Source organism: Budorcas taxicolor, chromosome 8, assembly GCF_023091745.1.
Source record: "Budorcas taxicolor isolate Tak-1 chromosome 8, Takin1.1, whole genome shotgun sequence".
Classification (NCBI taxonomy): Eukaryota; Metazoa; Chordata; class Mammalia; order Artiodactyla; family Bovidae; genus Budorcas; species Budorcas taxicolor.
This window is the reverse complement of record NC_068917.1, coordinates 101887374-101913565: the sequence shown is the minus strand read 5'-3', so window position 1 is coordinate 101913565 and position 26192 is coordinate 101887374. Positions and strand designations below refer to the sequence as shown.

Sequence of the window (26192 nt, the reverse complement as noted above, 5' to 3'; positions counted from 1 at the left end):
AATACATGTAAAAAGACTAAGTAGTAGTTCTTATGACAGTTCAGTGAATGCAGCAAGAAGACATTCATTTAATGAGGATTTAGACTTAGATGAGATCCTCTTCTAGGTTTGTGTGCCATTCCTTGCATAGTTCTGAAATAATTTTGCTTCCTGATTTTTCGTCATCCCACATATCAGTGTCTTCCCCCAGCCTGCATCAGTAAGTTTAAACGACATGCCTTTGAAACCTTTATGCAGGGACTGCTTATACACAGGTCAAGGAATAGAGCCATAGGTCTGCCTTGTGGGTAGGGTGCCACACCTCCACGGGTCAGCATTCATTATGTAGCAGAGTTTCCCTAACTTTACATTTATCTGAGCTACATTCTCTGTCTTTTCTTATAATAATGGAAGATTATACATATGGCATAGTATCTCAGTGTTGTTAAAACTTTAATCAGTTATGCACTCAATAACCTGTTCTAGAATTTTCTCAAGGAATGACCTCAGACTTTTCACTCATCCTTCTGATATGTATCTTTCTCATTTTTCAAAACTGGAGAATACTTGGTATCTTCAGTGTTGTGGCTTCTCTTCTACTCATTTTGACTTTGAAATTATAACCAGCAGTGGGCCGCACCTGCCAGTTGTTCCGTATTCTGGAATGTAATCTGTTTGGTCTGAAGCTCAGTTAAACTAATTGGGATCTCTACCACTGTGTGGGCTTTGGGGCTCAATAAAGAGCCCCTTTTTCTTCACCCAAATTCAGAATTAACTGAAAAATAAGCAAAAGAATAGGCAGATGGGGGCCAGTGGCATTTATAAAGCTGATACTGAATAATGTAGTTTATAGCCATAGGCAAATAGGTTTTTAAAAATAATACCTAGAATTAAGAAATCTTACCCCCTAGGGGCAGAATGTATCTCTTAAAACACTTGAAAGACCAGATATATTCCAAGGGTACCTTTACTACCAAGAGAAAAAGGAAAAATGAAAGGGCTACCGTGTCCAATTTATTTTCGCAAAGTCAGCAAAAAGACTGAACATAAAAATCAATAATCGTCCACCCTCTTCTGAGGAGTGAGATAAGTGAGAGCACAGAGAGAAGTCAGGGAGGCTGTGCTGGTGAAGATTTCTTTGTATAAAGGAAGATTAGGGGTGAGGAAGAAACATTCATTCTTGTCTTCATGATGTCTTCTACCTTTTCAAGAGAAATGATTCTTCCAGGGGGTAAAGGAGAAATGATAGGAGTTGAATAAGTTTGCCTCTGGTCAGCAGTCATTTGTTAATATCTTTCCATATTTTCCATCATTGGAGAGCTTTTTGTCCCCCACTTCGGTGGTTTCCTTCCTTTGTTCTTAATTCTTAAAAACCTTCTCCCAGAATTGAATTTTCTCAAACTAGTTTTGACCTCCTTTTTTAGTTTATATCACTTAAAAATCCGATGAGTCAAGTGTGCAAAAGAAAGTAAAATAGAGTTTCTTTGTTTACCTACATTCAACGTGTGGTTAACTGAAACGTGAAGATTAACTGAAGAAACAGATCTTTGCACTGGAATCATGCTAGTTATCTCATGGTGATAAAAATCAGATTAAAAAATTTTTGACTGCTAAAAACTGAAGAAATAAATTTTTACTTAGCAAATGTAGTTTGGTATTGTTTGTTTTGAAGTCACTCAGTCGTGTCTGACTCTTCGCGACCCCATGGACTGTAGCCTACCAGACTCCTCCCTCCATGGGATTCTCCAGGCAAGAGTACTGGAGTGGGTTGCCATTTCCTTCTCCAGGTTTGGTATATAAAGTGAAAATGTTAGCTGCTCAGTCATGTCTAACTTTTTGTGACCCTCCCTGGTCTGTAACCCACCAGGCTCCTCTGTCCATGGAATTCTCCAGGCAGTAATACTGGAGTGGGTTGCCATTCCCTTCTCCAGGAGATATTCCTGACCCAAGGATTGAACCCAGGTCTCCTGCTTTGCAGGCAGATTCTTTACCATCTGAGCCACCGGGGAAACCCTTGGTATATAAAATCTTCCCAAATAAAGGATTCATCAGTAGAAATTTTTTTTTTAAGTTTGTGACTGCCCCTTTTATTTCTTGTTTCTTATCTCAGGATGTTTCAGGATTGTATGGTAAGCAGTTTTTGTTTCTGAGTCAGAATAGTGGATCCTGGCAAGGGATGACATGCGGCCCACAGAGAGTAGGAAGCATGAAAGGCTCTATTGTGAAGAGAAGGGATAACTAAAGCTCCGTGGAGGCAGACTTGTTCCTGGGGTATGGTTATTGGACAGGAACCACTGACGTTCAGGAAAATAAAATGAATTTTCTGTGATGTATAGCACCTTGTGTCATTCTTGCAAGTCTCGGTAATATAATTGTCGTAGACTCTCAAGCTGGCTTTGTTTTCTACCCACCCTGTCAGTATACTTGTTTCTCCCCCAAACAGTTTTTCTGTTTTCCCTTAAGACAGTGGCTTACCAGCCTCATCTAATTGCTTTTTTCTGAGACTCATCTGTTAAGTCTTCACAGTACCAGTTTTGTAATGGTCCTGGGCGGTTTTATAGTTTTTCTTAAGGCTGTTATTTAAGGTTGTCATGACAATTTATATAGTTTCTTTGTCGTTTATTTACAGTTACTCATATTTCTTATAATTTACGCATTTTAGATTTTCTAATGAATTATACTTTTTAAAGATTTCACACATGCCAGTATCATATAGTTTTAAAGTGGTTTCTGCTTCATAATTTCATTTGTCCTTCCAACAGTTTATCAGAATAAAAGAATGTTGTGTTCATAACTAGTAGCTACTGAGGGCCACCGGTACCTGCTAGATTTCAGATCTTCTGATTGACGCCTAGGCTGTTGCTCTTCTTAATGTATTCTGTTGCCCTTTGTTGTAATTTACTTTTCACTTGTGAAGTTCTTAATTCTTCTTGGTAGTTTTCAATGTGATATTCCTTAATCTTCTTGATGAGAGTGGTAGTGCAAATATTGTTTTGCTGATTTTATAGACTCAGAATCGAAACTTAACTGACGTGCCTTGCCATAGTTGAAATTAGAATAAAAAATGAGAATTTCTTGATTTTCGATCTCATCTTTTATCTCGTATGGAACAAAGGCGTTTTATTTTCAGATCTCATATTTTGAGTTTATGAAGGAAAATGAAGAAAGTTCAAAAAGAAACATAAAACTTAAATATGTCAGTTTTAATTTTCTTTACATTATAAAATTAACATATATAATGTTGACCAGTTTTTAAACGTGCTTTAGGAGGTAAGAGTTAAAGCTGCTTTAAGAAGAGTGACAATATTACTCGTCTCCAATATTATTCTTCAAATTTTGGATCTGTAAATACACAGGATGCTCTGAAACTTTAAAATCAATTTCTAGGCAATAACTTTTTCTTACCTCCTTAATAATTATTTTATTTCAGGGGAGAGGGGCCATTAAAAACCTACCAGGATTTAATTCATCAACTAGAGGTATGTTTACTTTCTATTTTACGATAATACTTTTAATTCTGGACTAAAAGTTGGTAACAGATAGTTTTCTGAATGATTTACTTTATCACATTAGTGTGTTTACCTGTACATACCACACATGTGTACAGTAGAAGCGTGGTAGAAAAGTCAAGGGTTTGCACAGTGTATTTTACAGCTAAATCTAAAAAATGGTTATCCTTTTTGGAAAAAAAAAAAAAACATAGGGATAAAGTAGAATGGGCTTTGATAGTCACTAGATGGAATATTAAGGTTTAGGTTTTCCCAAGTAGGTAAAAATATCCTGTTAGCAGATGCTTGTCTCTTATATTGTCCTGAATACTAGGAAAGCTTTTTGACTTCATTATTGCACTGGATGAATGGTATTGACTAAATGAGGAAACACATAAGAAAGCTGCTGTCACAGGCTTGAGACCATTGCAGCTTCGCAGTACATGTTAGTTTCCTTCTTCCATAGTCCCAATGATTAGGGCGTTCAGGGAGAGACAGAGACACCGACACCTGCCCTTCTGCCCTGTGTGTCTTACGAAATTTCACACAGGCCTGACTCTAATCCTCCTCCCTTACTTAGAGGCGTAGATGGTGAGATTACAGGATGCCTTTCTCATTTCCCCTGACTCTCATGTCAGTCTGTTTGCCTCTAGAACCAAGGGCATTCTTGCATTTGAAATTTCTATCACTTTATAACCTTTATATAGTTTCCTTTGGCATTCCCCTGTGCTTTCACCTAAGTCTCTTCAGGAAAGGGACTTCAGCTTGAGAGGATGCCAGTCAACAGAGTCAGAAGAACTGCAGAAGATATTTCATTTGGTTTTTCTGTAAAATTGACTATAAGTGAGCTATTTCTGTTTAAAAAGTTGGAGTAAGTTCTGGATTCATTTTGTTCAGTTTGACCCGTGTCCACTCCAAGGCAGACCACATCGTAGAGAATATTTCACTGCAGAATTATCCACTCTTACCTTCTTTATGTGTTAGCTTATTTATTAAACCAACATCTGCTGAAGTGTCTACATAAAATGTTCATCAAATAGTCATTGAATTTGTACTGGTGTGTCAGATCCTGGGGTTAAGAGCTCTGTGGAGAAAAGTGAACAAAAGGAAGCCCCTTCCCCTCCCCATGGAGCTTACATTCTAGTGGGAGCAGATAGACAATATGCAATTAAGTATATAATGCCCATATATAAATACTTACAGATAAAAACATAAAAGTGATAGAGGGGTGGTCAGAAAAGACCTCTTTAAGGAGGTAATATTTGAGTAGAGTGTTGAGAGAGGGAGCTAGCTGGATATCTTGGGGGTAGAATATTTTAGGCAGACAGAACAAGTGCAGAGGCCCTGAAGTATAGGAAGTGCAGGTGTCTGAAGAACAAGGAGACAAGCGTGGGTGGAATGGAGTGAACAAGAAGGAAGGTGGTAATGTATGACATCTCTGAGCCTTGGGAAAAACCTTGATATCCGCCCCCCCGCCCCCAAGAATGATAGAAAACCCATTGAGGGTTTTGCAATGGCATGACCTGACTTCTGTTTTCAAAGGCTTTTGGTTTGACCAACAGGGTAAACAGTAGCGCCATTTACTGACATAAGGAACAGAGGGACAACACTGGATTTAGAGGCTGGAAATCAAGCATGTAGTCTTGCTCAAGTAAGATGTACAGTTCACGTCAGGATAGCTCAAGAATAGAGAGACTTAGGAGCCATCAGCTTTCAGGTGGTTTTGAGACCATGATATTCTGTGAGACAGGGATCTTGCTCCTAGGGGTTTGCAGGCTAGAAGGGAAGAGCTGATACGTACAAGAGAAAGTGGTAATGTGGAAAGATGAGGAGGAACATGTGGGTTAAGTGAATCATTCCATTAGGTTTGAAGGTTGGTGTGAAACACATTGGTTTCCCTTTTAAAGGCTAAGGAGGGATGTAAAGGGCTATTTGACCCTGAGATCAGTTTATCCCAGGATAGCAAGGCTGTTGGAAAGAGGGTTAAAGTTAACCCTAAAATGATTTTCTCCTTCTTCATATACTTTACCTAACTTATTACCAAGATCTATTCTTTTTCTTCAAAAATCATTCTCAAATTTACCCCGTCCTTTTTCCTCTTACTGCTGCCACCTAAAGCTACGTCTTCATTTCCCTGGTGTCTCTCACTCTAGAAGATTCTGTGTACCATTTAAAAATAATCATCCTGAATATTCTTAAGTTTTTCCAGCATTCTTTCCTGTCATCCTATTCTGCTTACTAGTAAATCATAGAATGTGTGGTAAGTAGTAAAAATCTAATCTGAATTGGTCCATTCAGATGGCTGAAGAACGTGTCTGGGTGACAGAGTCCCTCTTGCTAAGCCAGAAGCAAAAACCAATGTTCTAATGCTTTTGACCTCATGTTCCAAGATTCATCACCCTTTTATAATTGGGGCTATTACGGGATGAACTTCAGATCCATCCAGAAGCCCAGACATAATTTTTCTAAGTATCGCGTGATCCTCCACGGTAATTGGAGGTGGTCACACGTAGAGGAGCCTCTGCAGGGATGAGTTTGCATCAGGTCTGGGAAATCTGCTTGTGAATAGAGTTAAACTCTTATGTTTTCCTGGGCACAAGAAAAACCTTAGGAGTTCCATGACAGGTGTTTAATGTTTGGGTTTTAGTTTTAAATTCCATATGAAAATTATCTATGAGTGTACTTGTTACCAATAGAAGACATACACCTAAAGTAGTTTTTCCTTTCTACCAGGTTTTTGCTGAAGAGGGTTTGAAGCTTGCTTCAAGTGTACAGGCTTTCTCAAAACAGGTAATTCACATATCCCCCTGCCTGGTCCTGGTGGTGATGTCATAAATACTCATTTTGAGAGTGTATTATTAAGGTATATTTGATGTTTAAAAGGTGGCGTTTCATTGGAACTGTTATAACTGCCATATTTACATTTCAGCTGAAAGATGATGACAAACTTATGCTTCTCCTGGAAATAAACAAGTTTGTCCCTCTCTGCCACCAGCTCCAGACAATAATTAAGACACCTTTACAGAATCAAGTGTTTCTAAAGGTAAAAGGGACAGTGGGATGTGCAGGAAGGCACTTGAGAAACGTTCACACTCCTTTTTTATTTAGGTTAGCTTCCAGCCTCTTTGTTCAAATAAAGTGTTAATACCCAAAGTACAATTGATTTCCATTTTCCTGCCTCAACTACAAGAACTGTTTATCATCTGCAGCTGACCTCGGGGAGCAGTAGGTTCACCAGATAAGTTAGCTTTTTGGACATGATTAATGCCATAGCACTGAATTGCTGCTGCTGCTAAGTCGCTTCAGTCGTGTCCGACTCTGTGTGATCCCATAGACAGCAGCCCACCAGGCTCCCCCGTCCCTGGGATTCTCCAGGCAAGAGCACTGGAGTGGGTTGCCATTTCCTTCTCCAATGCAGGAAAGTGAAAAGTGAAAGTGACGTCGCTTATAGCACTGAGCAGCTGCCCCTAAATGTCACCATCATCACCTGTCTAGGGCACAGACCCTTCAGAGAGAAAGGCTCCTATTGTTTATCTTAGGAAGTTTGTGTGCAGCAGAGTGCGAGGGATTGCAGGTTAAGGGGCTCACTGCCACTGGTGCACACTGAGAAACCCATCAGTGGTCTGAAATAGAGCAGGTTGGTTTTGCATTCATTCTCCTGAGGCTCCATGAAGTTGGCACACACAAGACCTCAGCAGCAATCGTGGCTTCTGTGTTCTGGGGCCTCAGTCCATCAAGTCAGTTCAGAGACCTTAATCTGTATACCTGCAGAGATCCCTTAGATTTCTGTAATGATGAAGTTGTAGATACTAAAGTCTTTTGAAGGCCCCCTGGTAGGAATTTGATCTGCTTGCTTTCTGTCACTCTAGGTTGATAAGTGTATTACAAAGGCGAGATCCATGATGGCTGTTTTGGTTCAGCTTCTCTCACTTTGCTATAAACTGTTGAAGAAGGTGAGATGATTTCTCTGTCTTAAACTCAAATTTTAAAAATTATTGTAATTGAAAATGCAAAAGAAAATAGATACTGTTTAACTTTGCAATTTTTATTTTAAGAGTAAAGCAGAAACTAATTATATCAATTCTTTCCAGCTTTAGATGGAAAACAGCAGATGGGTCTCAGTTACAACTGTGGATGGTAAAACTTGAGAAACTTTTGAGGTCAGATCTTGGGAACGCCATGTGGCAACACTGACCGTTTTAAAAAGCAAATGATCCTTTATGTTTCAGAAACTCAACAATTTTGCAGAGAAAACAAACTGAAATCTTGCTTTATTTTCCGATCATGAAACTGATTGTGAAGCTTTCTGACAACTAATAAATGCCATGGTAGTTGCTGTATTTCTAATTGCAGGGTGATTTTAAAATGGGACATTGCTTTGAATAATGTTCTTTAAGTCAGACCAAATATCCCAACTGTCTTAACGACAGTTTAATCCAAAGAAGCTATTTTAAATATATGCTCACGGATGGCATATTTTACCATAAGTTTCTATTTTATAAAATTTAAGCTTCTCATCTAGGACACTAATTTGCAGCAGAAGATAGCCAGTAGTCTCGGTGATGCAGGGTTTCCCATAAGCCTGTGGACTCGTCTTCACTCCCTCCTGTCTACTGAGAATGACTGGGCCTCTGCCTTCCCCTCTGGGGCAGGTCATCCATCCTAAGAGCACACGTTTGTTCTCTGTATTTCAGAGCACAGGCAGTCTATTGTGATGCATGTCCCTCTCCTCTCCCTTCCCAAAAGCAGGATCATGGAGCTCACGCCACAAAAGCCTAGAGGGCAGCTCAACTAGGAAGTGGTTGTAGTTCTCATTCTAGCATAGCTGGCTTGTTTCTGCCCTGAATATTAGTTGGAACCCTAAGTCTCTGTTACTGGCTTCAGAAGTAGTTTTTGTACTTCTCAGTAGCGACTGATGGAATGTAAGATAGAAGACAGAATAACTGAACTAAGCTGTTTAAATTCTGAGTAAACATACATTTTATATACATGCCTTTGGAATGTTCCATTATAAAACAAATAAACATCTTTAGTCTTTTAAATTTTAGGGTTCAAAGCTTTTGTTTTTGTGGGGTGGGTTTGTAGGATCCGTTTATAAGTTCTGTCCTGATGCTGTATTGTTAACTTTGTTTTTCTGTTCTTTTATCACAGTGCTTTGAAATTCATTTTGAAATCTAACAGGACATGCCAGTTGCCAAAACGCAGCATTTCTATAGGCTTGTCTGATGATAATTATCTGGTTCAGCCCTCATAATGAATATGCACCCGATCATGAAGAACCACAGAACTACCACCTAGCTAGTCAGTATTTTATTGAAGGAAACCTGAATTTACTGTAGGCCTTCGGGAGAAAATGGGATGTAGTCAGCTTTGTTATGACCTTTATAAAATATTTCTTTATAGAAATCACCAAACATGATATTTATTCCCTGAAACCAAAATATTCTTTTAAATTACAGTGGAAATAATGGGAGAATGCTGTAACAGTATATGTAAAACATATATAATCCTTTTACTATCTTTAGTATCTTTGTTTTATGACATCTCTGGGAATCATTTGTGCTACATGAAATGGGGATTTGCTGGTTTACACTTACACTTTGAGCTCACAGTACTATCAGAGCAGAGGTTCAGAGTTACTACTTATATCATGTCTGGTGGATATACTTAGGGGACAGTCAGGCTGGCACTTAAAAGAATTTTCCTTATAAATCAAAAATAATTTAAAAGCTTTATTCACAAAAGAGCTTATATACTTGAAATGAGAATTGTTCATTTGCTAAGTCATGTCCAACTTTGTGACCCCATGGACCGCAGCATGCCAGGCTTCCCTGTCCTTCACTATCTCTCAGAGTTTGCTTAAACTCATGTCCATTGTTGACGAAGCCATTCAACCATCTTATCCTGTCAACCCCTTCTCCTGCTGCCCTCAATCTTTCCCAGCATCCAGATCTTTTCAAGTTGGCTCTTCCTATCAGGTAGCCAAAGTATTGGAGTTTCAGCATTAGTTCTTAAAATGAATATTCAGGGTTGATTTCCTTTAGGATTGACTGGTTTGATCTCCCTGCTGTCCAAGGGACTCTCAAGAGTCTTCTCCAGCACTACAGTTTGAAAGCATCAATTCTTTGGCACTCAGCCTTCTTTATGGTCCAACTCTCACATCCGTATGTGACTACTGGAAGAACCATAGCTTTGACTATGTGGGGACCTTGGACAGCAAAGTGATGTCTCAGCTTTTTAATATGCTGTCTAGATTTGTCATAGTTTTTCTTCCAAGGAGCAAGTGTCTTTTCATTTCATGGCTGGAGTCACTGTCCACAATGATTTTGGAGCCCAAGAAAAGAAAGACTTTGTCACTGTTCCATTTTTTCACCATCTTTCTGCCACGAAGTGATGGGACCAGATGCCATCTTCGTTTTCTGAATGCTAAGTTTTAAGCCAACTTTTTCACTCTCCTCTTTCACCTTCATCTAGAGGCTTTTTGGTTCCTCTTCACTTTCTGCCATAACGGTGGTGTCATCTGCATATCTGAGGTTATTGATATTTCTCCTGGCAATCTTGCTTCCAGCTTGTGTTTCATCCAGCCCAGCGTTTCTCATGATGTAGTCTGCATATAAGTTAGATAAGCAGAGTGACAATATACAGCCTTTTGAGGTACTCCTTTCCCAGTTTTGAACCAGTCCATTGTTTCAAGTCCAGTTCAGAGTGCAAGTAGGGGTGGGAAAGGGATAACTTACAACTTGAACAGCAAAAGATGAAGGAAGTCCAAAAGAATTTACACATCAATGATAACTTTTATTTAAAAAGAAATATTTGTATGTTTGTATCTGTTGCAGCCCTTAAGGAAAAATAAAAATTTAAAAAGCACTTTTATTTGAAATTCATTGTAAATATCTAATCTTAAACCATAAATTCATAGATTTTTGTTTCTTTAAATATGAAAGCTTTTTTTCTGTTCAAAGGCATCTGTGTCTTTGAATTATAATAACTTCTTCACTGGTTATCCTGTAACTGAAGTGTGAGATTGAGTGACCACAAATAAATGTTACGTAACACCACATGGTAATACTTCCATGTTAGCAAAGCCCCTTTCAGGCCTTTTCATGTGTCCCCCATTAAGAAGCCAGTGCTACATTGTTCAGAGCTGAAGGCCAACCTGTAGAAACAGAGAAGGCAAACTATACCCTTGCCTCTTCTTGGCAACGCGAGACCAGGCGTTTTGGTGGTGTCACAATGAAGCAGATTGGGGAAGAAAGGCCGGTTGTTTTTCAGCTTCAACATGATGGAAAACTGAGGCAAAAACAATTACCATCTGTAACATTCAAACAGAATTATGTCAAAACATAGTAGTTATTAATGGGCTACAGGATGATGAGTAAATTTTTCCTCAAAATGCTTTGTTGGTTTTTAACCAGGAAAACATCTCTTGCTTGCCAGTTGTTAGAGAAAAGCAAAGAGAAGAACAGAGTGAGTGAGTACATGGGTAGTCAGATCTGGGAGGCAGAAGACAGAATCGAGGCTTGTTATGCAAGATGAAGACGGGAAACTCGGTCAGGTTTTCAGATGGGGCCTCGCTGCGGGTGGCCGGGTGGGAAGGCGGCCTCACCCGCGGTTCTCCCTTGGCGCACGGACTGGTAGGCCAGGTAAGGACAAGGAGGCAGCGCTGCTTTCGCTCCGTCTCAGTCCTCGCCCCTCATGAGGCAGCTGCTGTGGCTTTGAGGCGTTTCACCACAACTTCTTCATACTCCTTTTGTGTCAATAACCCTTCTGTTATGCTTTTACTTTCTTCAAATTTGGGCAACACAACTGCAATGTAGCCTTCGGTAGATGGCTAGAAAGGAAACAATATTTAATGTTGTTGAATGATACAAAAATCAGATAAAAGGTACTGGATGGGCTCCTACTTCCCCAGCCCTTTTTACCTTCTCTTGAAGAATAGATGGTTTATGGAGAATGTTTTCATTCACTTCCATCAACCGTCCCCTAACACAGCTAGTTAAAAAAAAAAAAATTGTTTTGAAGCGAAGTATTAATCTCCTTTCTTTCTCCAAAGTTGTGGTTCAAAAGTAACTTACCTAGATATGGTATATTCTTCTCCATCTGAGCAGTAAATCTTACACAGAGGTGCAAGTTCTGTGAGAAACTGTGCCCCCTGATAATAAAAGGGAAGAAAAATTAATTGATGTACATTTTCATTTTTCTTTGAGAGGCAGCCCTCAGTGTTACAATAGCGTATATTCCTGGAATTTGTGTTTTAAGTAAAAATGAGTGAAGTACAGAAAAAAAACATTCATTTCTCCAAACATTTATATATTAAATGCCTGCTACGGGTCAGGTAACATCCTAAGCTCTAGGGGAAAAAGCAGTCAAAGACACATGTGATAATAGTTTAGTTACATATTAAGAATATATTTTATCTTATTATACATTATATTTAACTGTATATGAGAAAGCTCCATATATCCAAGTGTAAATATATCAAAAGGACAGGGAAATCTTATCAATAAACAATATAAAATCCAATATTATAGCAAACGACAGCAGTGTCATACAGTTAGTTTCATTAAGATTCCCACTTATTTTTGTATTAGAACTATAATAGATAAAGGGCTTCCCTTGTGGCTCAGCTGGTAAAGAATCCGCCTGCAATACGGGAGACCTGGGTTCGATCCCTGGGTTGGGAAGATCCCCCGGAGAAGGGACCAGCTACCCGCTCTAGTATTCTGGCCTGGAGAATGCCATGGATAATAGATAAAAGATAACAGATAAAAGGCCATGGATAATAGATAAAAGGACTTCTTTATTAGGGTCAATCACTAAGGCTTTTTGAAGAGGGATCTTTGTTCTAATTTTTTTTTAAATGCACTTTAAGGAAAATGTGGAAAACGGAAGCGTTTTAAATAGCAGTTAAGAGTAATTTACTCCTTACCCTGTCTCCCACTAGTGTATACTGAATTTTGACATTAATCTCTCTGAATGTCATGGCACAGTTTTAGTTTCAAGTTCTCCACTGTACGGATATATCTGGAGAGGTTCTGACAAATACCTACAAGAAGGCTCATAGGAAATGGATGCAAGCATGTCTCATGTGTTGCTCTTTTCTTCCAGGAATTTTTACTGCAGTGAACATTTGAGGTCTAGATACTGTTCTTTAGGGCCTCTTTACCACTCACAGTATCATTAGTATTCAGGTGTTGTTAGCACACGCTTCACTTCTCTGGCATGTGCTGACTCTGTTTCAAAATACTAGTCAGTGTGACTCCCCACTTTTGAGAGAAGCAGTTAGGGATTTATCCTAGATGGTTTCTCTACCACTGGGTCTGTGTCAAAAAGAAGTGTGTTTGTTGTCACCTCCCTTAGAATAAATGATGAGCAGTGCTGAGATCCAATCAGCGTTTCTCTACAGAGGGTCCGTATGCAGGTCCCTCTCTGTTCCTCAGTTGTAACAATGGTGTTACTGTTTTGGACAAAGATTCATCACAGGAACATCAGAAGCACTAACTGTTACTTGTAGTTTGTAGATTTCAAAGAATGGTCCCTGCTTTTTAAAGTCCATTTTCTTCTTGAATGGGGGAAAAAATCAATAATTATAAGGCAGGTTATTAGAGGCCTTTAGGCCTAGTATAAATGAGGGTCTTACAGAACAGTGAGGGTAATTAGCAGAAACTCTTTGTATGAACTCAGTAAATGAAAATCACTGCAGATGGTGACTGCAGCCATGAAATTTAAAGACATTCTTTGGAAGAAAATGACCAACCTAGACAGCATATTAAAAAGCAGAGACATTACTTTGCCAACAAAGGTCTGTTTAGGCAAGGCTATGGTTTTTCCAATAGTCATTTATGGGTGTGAGAGTTGGACTGTAAAGAAAGTTGAGCACTGAAGAATTGATGCTTTTGAACTGTGGTGTTGGAGAAGACTCTTGAGAGTCCCTTAGACTGCAAGGAGATCCATCCAGTCCATCCTAAATCAGTCCTGAATGTTCACTGGAAGGACTGATGTTGAAGCTGAAACTCCAATACTTTGGCCACCAGATGCGAAAAGCTGACTCATTTGAAAAGACCCTGATGCTGGGAAAGATTGAAGGCAGGAGGAGAAGGGGACGACAGAGGATGAGATGGTTGGAGGGCATCACCGACTCAATGGACCTGAGTTTGAGTGAACTCCGGGAGTTGGTGATGGACAGGGGGGCCTAGCGTGCCAGTCCATGGGGTCGCAAAGAGTTGGACACGACTAAGTGATTGAACTGAACTGAAGTCATCCACTCAAACTTCACCATCTGGGGTCTTTGTCAAGATATTTTAGTATGGTATTGAATTGTCCTTGGTGTGATACCCTCCTTTAATATTAATAATATTGGTCTTGCATAGAGTTGTAGAGGATAGAGGTAACATTTTTCTATAACTGAACCCTCTTTGGAGGAAGAAGGTATAGCTAGACGTGTACTAAACTGGCAATGATTTAGGAATGGGAAATGATATGAAGCAAATACTGTGTATTTTCTTAAGACTGATTTTTTTTTTTTACTACCCCAGAACTTTTTCTCTTTTAAATTCACATGTGAAAATATGTGACAAAAAAGCATTGATCTAGAGTTTATAAAATTTGACATACTGGTTTAATAAAATTAGAAGGGACAAAATATCTTCTTATATTGGTATTAGAGTTGTTCTTTCAAAGGCCCACTTTCTCCATCTTTTATCCCGGGGATGGTAGGGATGGTGGTACAGAACCTATATGACAGATAATATACCTTTTGAAATACCTTATCTTTTTGGTCTGAAAATTTAAAGTTCAAGATGATTCTTAAAATCATCTCTAACTGCCAGGGAAGTATGCTGAGTATATATTGCTGGTTTTAAGACTGACTGGCTGTATCATTATTCTGATAATAGAGGATCTAAGTAAAGAAATTCAGGTACATACCCGCTTAAATTTCCCAGAGACTTTGTTCTGAAGTCTGCTACAGTTGGTACTGATTTGATAAGAAATGCTTTTAATTGTTTTTCCACTTTGAAGAACTGGATGAGATCCTGCCAACGTGATGACACATATTCTACGAGGAGCAAAAATTGATCCTATATTATTGCATGGTATGATTCTTCCTCCTATAACATAGTATTCCTGCTGGCACAAGAAGAGCTGAGCTGACATTTGTTTAGTCAACCTATCATTCCCTCCCCACCAACCCCTCCCCCGCACTTTTTTCCCCAGCTACTATTGGAGCTTAACTGAAGAATACAATAATAAAAATGGAGAAAATGGGATTGAATTTCCTTCCCCTAAAAGGGTAGCGTACCAAGGTGTTTAGATAGCACTGAGACATGCCCATATGCACATCAGTGTTTCCACCCTGGCCTTCTCCATGGGCTCGGGCAATTCCATGGGTAGGCACAGGCTGGTTACTTGAAGTAGTAGCTGACTAAGGGTATGGTCCTCCATTTGGATGTCTGAGTAATCAAGTTTACTTGTTTAATGTAAGCATTGAAAAACTCATTCTTGTCAACCAAATGCCTATTATATATATATATAAAATACCATCTCAACACAGTGGAAGATAATAATTTAATGAATATTCAGTACAAGACCATACCAGGCTACAATACCAGAAGAACTTTTTTTTAATAATTTAAAATTTCCTATTTGCTTACCGGTTAGAGTGCTGTAGTATACAGTGGTCTTCACAGGGTTTTCCTTTGACATCTAGAAGAAATTAATGAGTCTATGGCTCTTGAGTCAGTATTTATTGCCACTGTGTGGTACTTTCTTTGGTTCATAAAGATAGTTAACTGTGAAGACTAGATACATATATCACTGGTATCCCCTCATTACTCAAAAAGATACACCTAAAGGCTTCCTATAAAGAAGTTAAAGAAATCTGGACCAGATGGAATCATTCATTCAGTGTCAAAGTGATGTTAATTCTTTGCTCCATCTTGTTTTATCCTCACTTTAAAATGATTATACTCTTTATTTCTATTAGGAAAAAAAGTGATGATTAGTGATGCACCTTTTTAATATAGTAGCACATGTTTTCCTGGTCAATTTTAGAGTGTGTAGCTCATCCTGGTTTGCCCAGGACTGTCGTGATGTTAGCACTGAAAGTCATGCATTCCAGGATAGAATAGATATAGATTCCTCAATCTAGGATAAACCTGATGGTTGGTTACACAAAGTTTGGCCAATAAGACATATGGTATTATAAAATATTTCAATATTGCAATAAACGATTATACCTATTATCCCTGAATGAATATAAGCAAGGATGTGGAGGAGGGTCCCCAGTGATGGTTCCATCACTCTTATTTGAAGGGACACAAAGCTCTCCAATAGGATACCTACTTGTAAGTGTATGTTAGTATCTCAGTCATGTTCGACTCTGCGACCCCATGGACTGTAGCCCACCAGGCTCTTCTGTCAATGGGATTTTTCAGGCAAGAATACTGGAGTGGGTTGCCATTCCCCTCTCCAGGGGATTTTCCCGACCCAGGGATCGAACCTGGGGTCGCCTGCATTGTAGGCAGATTCTTTACCACTGGGCCACCAGAGAGGCGAAGAGTAATAGATTCTGCTTTCTTGGTGTTCAGTAGCTCAGTTGTGTCTGACTCTTTGCCACTCCATGGACTGCAGCACACCAGGCTTCACTGTCCTTTACTATCTCTGGGTGTTTGTTCAAACTCATGTCCATTGAGTCGGTGATGCCATCCAATCACCTCATCCTGTCACCCACCCCCCCTTCTCCTGCCTTCAGTCTTTCCCAGCATCAGAGTCTTTTCCATTGAGTTGGCTCTTTGCATCACGTAGCCAAAGTATTGGCGCTTCAGCATCAGTCCTTCCAATGAACATTCGGAGCTGATTTCCTTTAGGATTGGCTGGTTTGATTTTGCTGTCCAAGGGACTCTCAAGAGTCTTCTCCAGCAACACAACTGGAAGCATCTGCTATCTAAACGCCTCTTTCTAACCCACCCTCTTTTCTCACTCCCTATGCCTCTAGCTTAGTTTCGACCTGATTGTTTAAATCATTTTATGGTGCACTGAGTCCCTTAAAACTCTTTAGGTACTCAAGGAGATTGCAAGCCAGTTCCTATCTCCCTCGGAGATCTCACCTTAGACTATCGTCTTCCCCCAAGTAACCCACCCTCCTGAACTCGCACTGCACTCGCCCTCTTGGCCTAGAGGGGAACAAAGATCCAGTTCCTTTTGCTGTGGGGAGAGTGCGCGTGGCTTATGATCTGTCATATTGCCAATGGGGCCCAGGAGAGACGAACATCATTCCCCACTTACCCGCTTTGTACCAGCGAGTAAAGTAACGATCCACAAGCGACGGCACCGCAGGCTCAGCAGCCAAGGCGGCCTCAGGGTCCTCGGGCTCGGTAGTCATGGCGACCTCCAAGGCTGCAAACCCCGCCCTCCGGGACCCGGACACTTCCTCCCGCGGGCCCAGGAGTAGGGCGTCTTTCCGGCGTGTGGCCCGAGACACGCGGTGTGCGCATGCGCACTGCTCCTCCGATCCCGCGGGCTCCGCCTACCAGCCATATTATGGAGTTTAGGCATCTGACGTCAAAGCAGAGGTCAAATACAATAGGCTGGGCAGGAAGACGTAGCGGTAGGGGGCGGTGGCCAGCGCAGCTCCTCACGGTACTTCGCTGGGCAACGGAGAAGGCTGGCCACGCCCCCTCCTCCTCGTGACCTCACTCAGCTCGGCTAGGGTAGTAGCTGGAGTCGCTCGCTCGTTAGGGTTCCGCGGCTAGCATCTCCGAGGCCCCGCGTCAGCCACTACCGGAAGGGGTCGAGCGGCACGGCGACAGAGTGCACGCCGCGCGAGCTCAAGAGCAGCGGACAGAGGCGAGTGCGCGACCCAAGGCGGACGCACAGCTCTTTGGGGGAGGTCCTCGGGGCCCTCGGAGTGCGGCGCAGGTGAGCGCTCGAGCGGCCTAGGTGGGGTGGGGAGGGTGGGAGGCACAGACACGGGCCCAGTCCTCCAGAGGGTGTCCCGATGAAGAGATTGCCCGAGCGCTCGGCCGCTGCCTGCTGCAGGCCCCAGAGTGAAGTCCGGCGTGACCACCTCTGCGCTCGAGCCTTGAGTTCTCTGCCCGACTTGCCACCTGCTGCACCCGCGGCCATCAGAGGGCTCCCCGCGGCCTGGCAGGCGGGGAATGACCTGCTGCTCCCCGAGCCGCGCACTTTACCCAAGCTCCGGATTCCTTGCAGGGGCGGACAATACAGCTGAGCCAGTTAATGCACCAATTAAAGTCTAACAATGCACTTGAGAGAGAACCGGTCGGAGAAGTTCAGATATGTGTTGCGAGCCCCTTCGGGCACCTGCGACTTTTTTCTTGGAAATGTCGTCCGTGTGCTTCTCCATGTTATATGGTATACTAGGTGGCCCTCTCCCCTGTGACCTCTGTGGAGGCAGTGACTGTAGTCATTTCTTGTCCAGAATTAACACTTAGAAAGTGCTCAATGTTGGATGTAGCCGATGGTAGGGTTACGTACTATGTAAAGGATTCAAACGGTACATTGACAGGCAGGGCAGTAAGTAGTGAATAGTTTACTATGAAAATGTGGGCAAAAGGAAAGCAAACACTGTTTCAACTTGAAGAACAGTCAAAGTAGAAATGCCATGTCCCCAGCGGGAAAACTAATTTGGTCGAGAATAGTAAGCCATTTAACAAGTTGCATTTGATGTGCATTTGAGAAATCCTTGTAATAACAGTAGAAGGTTGAAAATGTGAGTTTAATGTTCAGTTTGGGGAGGGTCCGGGCTAGACATTTAGATCTAATAAGCATATTAATGATCTGTTTGGTACTTAGTAGTCATGGACATGATAATTAGATAAGAAGTGGATGGATGAGGAGCAAGGGAAGAAAATAGAGGCATTGTCAGAATTTCAGAGAGGATCCAAGCTTGAGATCTTTAGCAGGTTAGCAGGCTGAGAAAGGATGAGTCATTGAGGGCAGGGGAGTTGGAGATTGCAGATGTAAAAAAAACGGACTGATAAGCCGAGGTCCTGGGGAGTTTGGAGGGTTCTCCTTTCCTGGTCTTGAAATGGAATAGGACACTTCTGAGAAGATAAAGGAATAAAGGTGATGGGTGTGAAAATTTAGAGAAGTTCATTTTAAGGTTGGGAGGGTTGGGGAGAAGGGGGATGAACGATGAGCTGCCCTTGGCTGGTGATATTGAAAGCTCAGTGATTTGAGAACTCAGGTTGTTTGCTATATCTGTCAGGGTCTAGGCAGGAAAGCAGAAAACACACTGTATTTCAACAGAATTTAATAGGAAGAAGTGGTTAAGTAGCTCCTGGAAGAACAAAAAGCAGAAAGGAACAGTGAAATAACTGAAAAGTAAACGAATGAAAGAAGTTACAACACTTAGCTAGATCTGAGGCTCCAAACAAGGGAAGCCATTGGGGTTGTCATGACTTAACCTTAGATGAGAGAGATTGTAAAGCTGGTATTGATAACTCCGGAACTCAGAGGAGGAGCTCCGTGTTAGTAGATGTCAAGCACCTGGAGGGGCACCTGTCTGGTTAAAAGTGCTGATACCTCTGGGGTGGTTGTTACCAGACTCGTCCTGGGAGTGCCAGAGACTGGGACCAAGGGCCCCTAGAAGGAGGAGGGTCCATTGCTGGGCATTGACTGGAACAGCAAGGTTACAGGAAAAAGGGAGTCCTCAGTTCCTTGTGCCTTTACCTTCCAAATTATTATGCTGGGTCCAGAGGTTATTGATGAATAGAATGCAGGTTTACAGAAAGACATTTTGATGATCTTATCAATGCAACAATAACAGCATAATTAGCTAAACCAGCATGAAGTACATCTCATCCCCTGTCGCCTGTTTTCATCTCTTGCTGTTCCTTGTTTACCCACCTCTAGCCCAGACATTCTTTCGTCTAATATCTTCCTATCCTTTCAGATCTATGTCAGTGGTCATCTTTGTGGTTTCTTTAGATGAAAGATAATGTAATTTTCATATTCTTTGAAAAAACACAAGCTTTCTGTACAGGATTAGATCTAAATTAAAAGTTTGCCTGATAGAATACAGGTTCAAATAATTCCCAGAAATTCTTAAATATATATGTCGTGAAACCTTACAAAACCATTGTCTGCCTTGATTCTCTTCCTCACTTCTACCATGTGTGGTCTTGCTTTCCTCTTTTTTTTTTTTTGCTTTCCTCTTAACTCACATTTTATGTTGCCTCATTCAAACTGCGCTTAATCTGCTATGTAGTATAAGAAGTGACTTGTGTTTATTCTTTCATTGTCATATGTACAAAATGCAAGACGAGAAAATTCACCTTGGATTAAGGTGACAATTAGGCCAATGTGGTCTATGTAATTGTCACTCCTAATATAAGTTAGGGAATTCTACTTATAAACCTTAAAGCGGTCTGGATATCAATATTAGCATATAAGCTTTGGCTCAGAGGATAAAGTGTCTGCCTGCAAAGCAGGAGACCTGGGTTTCATCCCTGGGTTGGGAAGATCCCCTGGAGAAGGAAATGGCAACCCACTCCAGTATTCTTGCCTGGAGAATCCCATGGACAGAGGAGCCTGGCGGGATATAGTGCACAGGGTCACAAAAAGTCGGACACGACTGAGTGACTTCACACATGCATTAAAGCACGTCTGATTTTGCCTAAACCAAAGTATGTTTCCTATTGATCATTCGTTTCTCAGCTTTTCTATTGCCCTGGTGAAAACCAGACCAGAAAAGTGGAGCTACATGAAGCAGTGATGTCAGGTTATCAAGCTTCTCTAATTGTTGCTCGTCGTTTTGAAGGATCCTATTGTAATTTCATAGTGTCTTTTCTTTCTCAGAGCAGTAAATGCTTTTCTTTATTTCTATGTTTGATTTCAATTTTAACTTTTTAATTAAGATAAAAAGCCAGTTTATAATAGGTGGTGATATTAAAGTAATTGTATTTTCTCCAACTGCCGAGTATGTACACATGTAGATTTTTATACAGTGTTGTAAATCTGTCAAGTTACAAAGATATCCTCATGTGCAAAAGTAACATGTTTTCTCATTCATTGTGTTCTTAGCTTCCTTGCAAAATAACTGATCTTAAATCTTTTTTGAAGAAAAGACTCTGAAGTTGAGAATCTTGCCTCTTCCAAAGAGTGAGAATGTAAAACAGATTTCACAGCCTCACTTTGTAGACTCTAGATTTAAACAGTTGGTTAGATTTCTACCACTTATCTCTCTGTGGGTTCAGATTACATCTTTTTTTTTTTTTTTTTTTTTCCTGGTTATTCTGACTTCTCTGCTCCCTGAATCATTTTGCTTGTACTGGAGTGTCATTTGTTGTTAGAAAGCTGTTTCTATTTCTCAGAGAAATTAAAGCTTCATTAAGGGTATTTGTACTTTTTTTTAGGCATTGCTTCATCATGAGGAATCTAAAGTTACTTCGGAGCCTGGAGTTCAGGGATATTCAGGCTCAAGGGAAACCACAGTGCCTCTCTCTCCGAGCCGAGCAGGCGACAGTGCTCATCGGCTCAGAACGTGGACTGGTAGAGGTAGACCCTGTCACGAGAGAGGTAAATTATTGATGGAGGTTATTTGGGTGAATTCTGATACCTCCCCTTAATTATATTTTGCTACTAATGTATTTTAGGTGATGACATTCTTAGTCCCCTTTCCCCAGACTGTAGATTTTAGAAAATCGTAGTTTTTAGCTTCATGTTTTATTGGATATCTCCAAAGAGACAAGGTATTTGTTTTATGTTTGCTTGGCAAAAGAAGCATATTAACTGTTTTCTTTGTTAAAGATGGTGGTGTTGTGATATTTCTCAAGTGAAAGTTTGGATTTTAATCTAGGAGAAAATTTTTTGAATTATAAAAGAAATATTTAAAAAAATGTTTTACTTCTAGAAATGTTATGAATTGTTCTTGAAAGTAGATTGACTTAAGTTGCTTGTTTGTCTTGGTGAAAGGTGAAAAATGAAATTCCTCTGGTGGCAGAAGGCTTTCTCCCAGAGGATGGAAGTGGCTGCATTGTTGGTATTCAGGACTTGCTGGATCAGGAGTCTGTGTGTGTGGCCACAGCCTCTGGAGATGTCCTGCTTTGTAATCTCAGCACACACCAGGTAAGCAAGAGACCAGGGAGGAGGAAATCTCAGGCATCCTCAAACGTCTTTTTTTTTTTATCATGTCACTAGTTTTTCATAGATGTTTAAAATATCGGGAGCCATGATATTTAGGCATTTTGCAAATTAGAGTCTTTGCATTTTACAGTTCTTTGCGGAAAATTGTTGGCATGGTTCTAGCCGTGTTTCAGGATTCTTCTTAAACTCAGTTTTGTCTGCTGCATCTATTAATTAGAACAATGACAGCATTCCAGATAAGAACAAAACCTCAAACCCATTCTTGTGTGGTATGGCTCACCTCTTGCTACACTCCGATCCTGAGGTGTAACCCTTATTCTCAGTTTAGGAAGTCTTTGGGATGTTTAGTGGGCTCATGTTTTCTGTTAAGAATGCTGAATAGGCCTCTCTTTGATGATTGACTGTAGAGTCCCTGAACTACAGGTACTAAGGTGATACATTTTCATTTTGTGCACATTTTATGACTGTCATCACAAGTGATAGATTTCAATGACTTCCCTTCTTCTCTACTCTAGCATAAGGCTGAATTTCTGAATTTCTTTACTCGCCTTGATAGCTTTTTAAACTTCGTTGATAACTCCCTTAGCTGTGATCTCTTTAACATTGATGTGTCACAAGAGATTACTAATCATAGGATAATAAGAACAGCTGGCATTTATTAAATGTTTACAGTGTGCCAGGCACTTTTTAAAGTATTTTTTCATGCCAAATTACATGAATTTTGTAATTTTTCTTTATAACCTTAAGAGGTAGATTGTTGTTTTCTCATTCTTCAGAAAAGGAAATTGAGGCTAGGCCAAGGTCAAACAGTTTTCAGGTGAGATTTGAACCCTGTCAGTCTAAATCTGGTACCTTTGCTTTTAACAGTTCCATTTAGTACAATAATAGATCTTCCTCTCAGTTCATGGTGAGAAACATCAAAGCCATCCAGTAGAAATATGCTTTTACTTGTAAAACATTTTGTAGAACTTTCCCCAATTACCGAGCTCCTGTAATCCGCTGGTCTCCATCAGATGGTGCCGATCTCCCTATTTATGGCATCAGAGTGTCTGTAAGACAGAATCCATGTTCCTTCTTGTCCTTATCAGATGGTTCACTGTTTGCCAAATTCCTTTTTAGCCTCACCTCCCACCCCCATCGTCCCTGTGTATGTGTATACCTTATGCTTTAGTGGCAGCTGATTAACTGCTCTTTTTTATAATTTTATGCCTTAACACCACATTTTTCCTCCCAGTCTCTTCTTCCTAGCCCTGTTTCTGCCCTTTAAAGCACCTCCTCAGAGAGGCTTTCCTGAACTCACCTGGGCCATTCGTGATTCTCTGCTCTGAGTCCCCACTTAATTCCTGGAGACCTCAGTTACAGCCCTCACCCTACTGTAGAGGCATCTTTTATCTCCTTAAGGGGAGGAGTGGAGTGGCCGTCATCACATCCAGTCCCCATGATCTGTATCACGCCTGGTCTTTTGATACCTGTTACTGAACAAATGTTTACTGCTTAATTTCACCTTGGTGTGTTGTGAATTATTTTGATTAAGGTCATAATAAATATTTATCGGGGTGCTTATATTTTCATATTTCTCTTAACATTTTAAAATGTCTCTCTCAGCTGGAATGTGTCGGGAGTGTAGCCAGTGGTATCTCTGTCATGAGTTGGAGTCCTGACCAAGAGCTGGTGCTGCTTGCGACAGGTAAGCATGTCACCAGTCCCTAACTCGTGACTTTATAAGACATGACTCCTGACAGCTCAAAGACTTTAAGTTTTAGAGTGCTTAGATTTCAAAAAAACGTTTCTTGAAACAATTGAGGTAAGTTTTACTTCTTAACACATTGTTTTAAAAAGTTGCTGCGAAGTCTGTAGTTATAGTTTAAAATGTCAGCAATATTTATTTTAATACACTCTTAAGAGGAAGAGTTGCTGTATAAAATAAACTGATTCTGAAAACTGCTTTTCCAGTCCTTTTTTTGTTTTCCTATAAGTCTTTTCATTCTGGCTGAGATTCTGTAAACTAGCACCCTGATGAGTTATACACTCACAGAGGTATCCTGGCGACTGAAGAGTTGCAGTTAGTGGAGGAGGAAGGGCTGTGTGCAGTTTTATGTTAGCTTGACATACAGAAACAGCTGAGAATAAGCACCAGCTGATTTACCCAGGCAGAACTTTGTTTTTTTTAATGAGAGTCAGAACATTTTGAATGAATTCTGTCTTCCCTATTTCAATTACAAATTCTTCCACTTCAGCTCTGTATCTTGCAGTGCTGTAGATACTTAACGGAACAGCAGATTTGTTAAATGAGAACAAAATCATTCTTGTTTGTGCTCCTTCAAGGTCAGCAGACCCTAATTATGATGACGAAAGACTTTGAACCAATCATGGAACAGCAAATTCACCAGGATGATTTTGGTAAAAGTAAGTATAACTTTGTCTGAAACATTTTGTGACTTTTCTTGCAGACTGATAGTCATAAGCCCAAACAGCTGTAAAGCTTAAACCCTGACTTAATTAAGTGTTTGATAGCCCAGTTCCTTTAGTTCATTCCGGCTCTTATAAGGCATACCTCTGGCGGCTCTTCAGGTCTGAGAGTTAGCTTTGTCAATAATCTGGGAAATAAAAATCTGTGCTTATAGATTGGGTTGTTATTGCCCAAACCCATGATGGGCTTAGTCATAGGGTTTGATGAAAAGAACTATGCTGGCTGGAATAAGGAGAGCATTTCTGATACACAGTTTGGGGGAAAATACAAGAGAGGTGGGATAGAGAGCTGACTTCTGTTCCTGTTGATTAGTCCTGAACCACCACATTGTTTTCTTGCACGGGTCTAGCTGAGGTGAAACGGGCACTAGGCTGTGGAAGTATTGAAGAGAGAAAGAGTAGAGATGCTTCTTGAGTCTAAGCAGCTCTGAACAACTTGAGGGTATCAGGTAGCTGGCTTCATTGAGGAGAGGAATAGGGGCGATGGTATTTTAACTTTTGCTGAGTTCTCACCTCCTGTCTTCTCGTTCAGCCAAATAAGAAATCATTTAGAAAATTGCTGCTCATTTTCCATTCAAAAATAATTTGTTTTTTTCAGAAATAATGTTTGAGTAGGTACTGTGACCCCAGCAGTGTGTTTGGTACTGTGGCTAAAACTGCTTTTCCCTTAAGGAGTCCCGTTAGTTCAATAATAACAGAATACTGCAAGTATTAGGGTAGCATAAGGAGAAGAAGGGAGTCATGGGGAGGGAAGACTTCCCAGAGGAGGCCAACTTGAGCTGAGCTCTGGCTTATCCGGTGTGGGGTAGATGAGGGTTGAGGGTGGGGGAGTGGTCCAAGTAACTGAATCAGTTCTTTCCAAGGCAGGGATGTTTCACAGAAGCCTTTAACACATCTTGGCTGATTCAGGCAACTGTGAGTACTTCAGCATTGCTTAGTGACTGGATATGGATGTGAAATGAAATAAAAGGGAGAGATTTTGATTAAGTTTGATAGAGAATTTAGACATTGAATTATAGGAGATCGGTCATTAAAGGTTTTGCTGATGCACGGTTGATTGGTGGAGAGGGAAGAGACTGGAGACAGGGTGACCTGGTAGGAGGCTGCTACAGGAACCCAGGTGAGAGATGAAGGTGGGTCTGGGACTAGAAAAGGGAAAAATGCAGGGAAGTTTTGATTCTCAGTGAAGATAGGAATGCATTTTTTGGAATTATGAGAAATAGTTTTGGAATATATGTGCCTGGTTCCTCTTTTGCCCTAGCTAGTTTGAGAAATAACCAGTTTAGAGAATGAAATAAATAGGCTTTGGGTATATAAGGTGAAGGAGAAAGTTTAGTTGGACTGCAGCCAGAAACTCAGGTTGTAAAAATAAAGATGCCAGTATCTGAGAGGAAAGGTGGGGAAGTGTGGTCTATAAGAGGTGGGTGGTGAGTTCTATTTTGAATTTGTTTAAGGGCCATATGGGGTCACCACATGAAGCATGTGAATTAGAAGGGGCTGATGCTCAGCAGAAGCCAGAGCTGTGGGCCGGGAGTCACTGACAGAAGCTACAGTTTTACTAGCCCAGGGAGCAGGTATGGTGCTGGTCTAGGGTCCAGGGTGGGACTCTGGGGCATCCAGCTTTGAGGATAGTTATAGAGGTTGTCGTAGAGGTAAGAAGGACACAGCTTTGCATGGGAAAGCGCACTCTCGTTCATCCTGCCAACTTCGTAAGTCTGATAGAGTATATCAAAGGAGGAGGAGTCCAAGTCAGGGTCTTGGGTCTTAGAAACGCATTTGTCAGTACAAAAAGTCACTGTGTGAAGTCGTGAATAGATATTTTTCTTTTAACTTGTTCTGTAAAGAGCTGGATAGTAATGTTTTTCATCTTTACAGGCCATGTGGTCTCTGTTGGAACTGTCCAACTATGCTGACGTAGTGGGAAAGCACTAAAAGATAATATGTAAAGAAATGGGTTTGGCTGTGTTCCAATACAAGTTTGTTTGTAATGATGCAGGCTGTAGTTTGCTGATTTCTGCGGTAGTCCCATCACTTATTATCTGAACTCCCACTGGGAAAGGTTTTTTGCTTTCCTCCAGACCCTTTACCTCTCTGTGGAAACTTTTGCATGGAAACCCAGGGGCATGCACCAGGCTAGGCACTACTATT

At 40.8% G+C, this 26192-nt stretch overlaps 3 protein-coding genes across 4 annotated transcripts in view; 2 read left to right on the top strand and 1 right to left on the bottom strand.

The window, feature by feature from the left end:
• Positions 1-8453, top strand: part of CTNNAL1 (catenin alpha like 1) — a 57024-nt gene extending 48571 nt beyond the window's left edge. The window contains exons 15-19 of one of the 2 annotated variants that reach the window (XM_052644885.1): positions 3410-3458; positions 6201-6257; positions 6397-6510; positions 7337-7420; positions 7565-8453. In XM_052644885.1, the coding sequence (XP_052500845.1) occupies positions 3410-3458; positions 6201-6257; positions 6397-6510; positions 7337-7420; positions 7565-7615 (355 nt within the window). In that variant the 3' untranslated portion in view covers positions 7616-8453. Of the gene's footprint in view, positions 1-3409; positions 3459-6200; positions 6258-6396; positions 6511-7336; positions 7421-7558 lie in introns of both variants that reach the window. The other variant, XM_052644886.1, reaches the window with a different exon arrangement.
• A 1518-nt stretch (positions 8454-9971) lies between these two features.
• On the bottom strand, positions 9972-16868 carry ABITRAM (actin binding transcription modulator). The gene is made up of 6 exons (XM_052645123.1): positions 16752-16868; positions 15119-15170; positions 14394-14523; positions 11543-11619; positions 11390-11459; positions 9972-11298 (listed from the first exon to the last, which is right to left on the bottom strand). Exons 1-6 carry the CDS (start codon positions 16846-16848, stop codon positions 11161-11163), a joined length of 564 nt encoding a protein of 187 aa, XP_052501083.1. The 5' UTR covers positions 16849-16868; the 3' UTR covers positions 9972-11160.
• A 330-nt stretch (positions 16869-17198) lies between these two features.
• The window catches only part of ELP1 (elongator acetyltransferase complex subunit 1), a 58367-nt gene continuing 49373 nt past the window's right edge, over positions 17199-26192 (top strand). Inside the window, exons 1-5 of the mRNA XM_052644460.1 lie at positions 17199-17384; positions 20846-21008; positions 21405-21557; positions 23181-23262; positions 23901-23981. Of these exons, the coding sequence (XP_052500420.1) occupies positions 20859-21008; positions 21405-21557; positions 23181-23262; positions 23901-23981 (466 nt within the window). The 5' untranslated portion in view covers positions 17199-17384; positions 20846-20858. The remainder of the gene's footprint in view (positions 17385-20845; positions 21009-21404; positions 21558-23180; positions 23263-23900; positions 23982-26192) is intronic.

Excerpts from the sequence above, each read along its gene's own strand:
- ABITRAM (XM_052645123.1), bottom strand. The coding sequence starts at position 16,848 with ATGACTACCGAGCCCGAGGACCCTGAGGCCGCCTTGGCTGCTGAGCCT. Across the intron at positions 11,620-14,393 it reads TCTCTGGGAAATTTAAGCGG|GGGGCACAGTTTCTCACAGA; the intron begins GTATGTACCTGA and ends TTTTATTATCAG. Across the intron at positions 11,299-11,389 it reads CATCTATTCTTCAAGAGAAG|CCATCTACCGAAGGCTACAT; the intron begins GTAAAAAGGGCT and ends TTTCCTTTCTAG.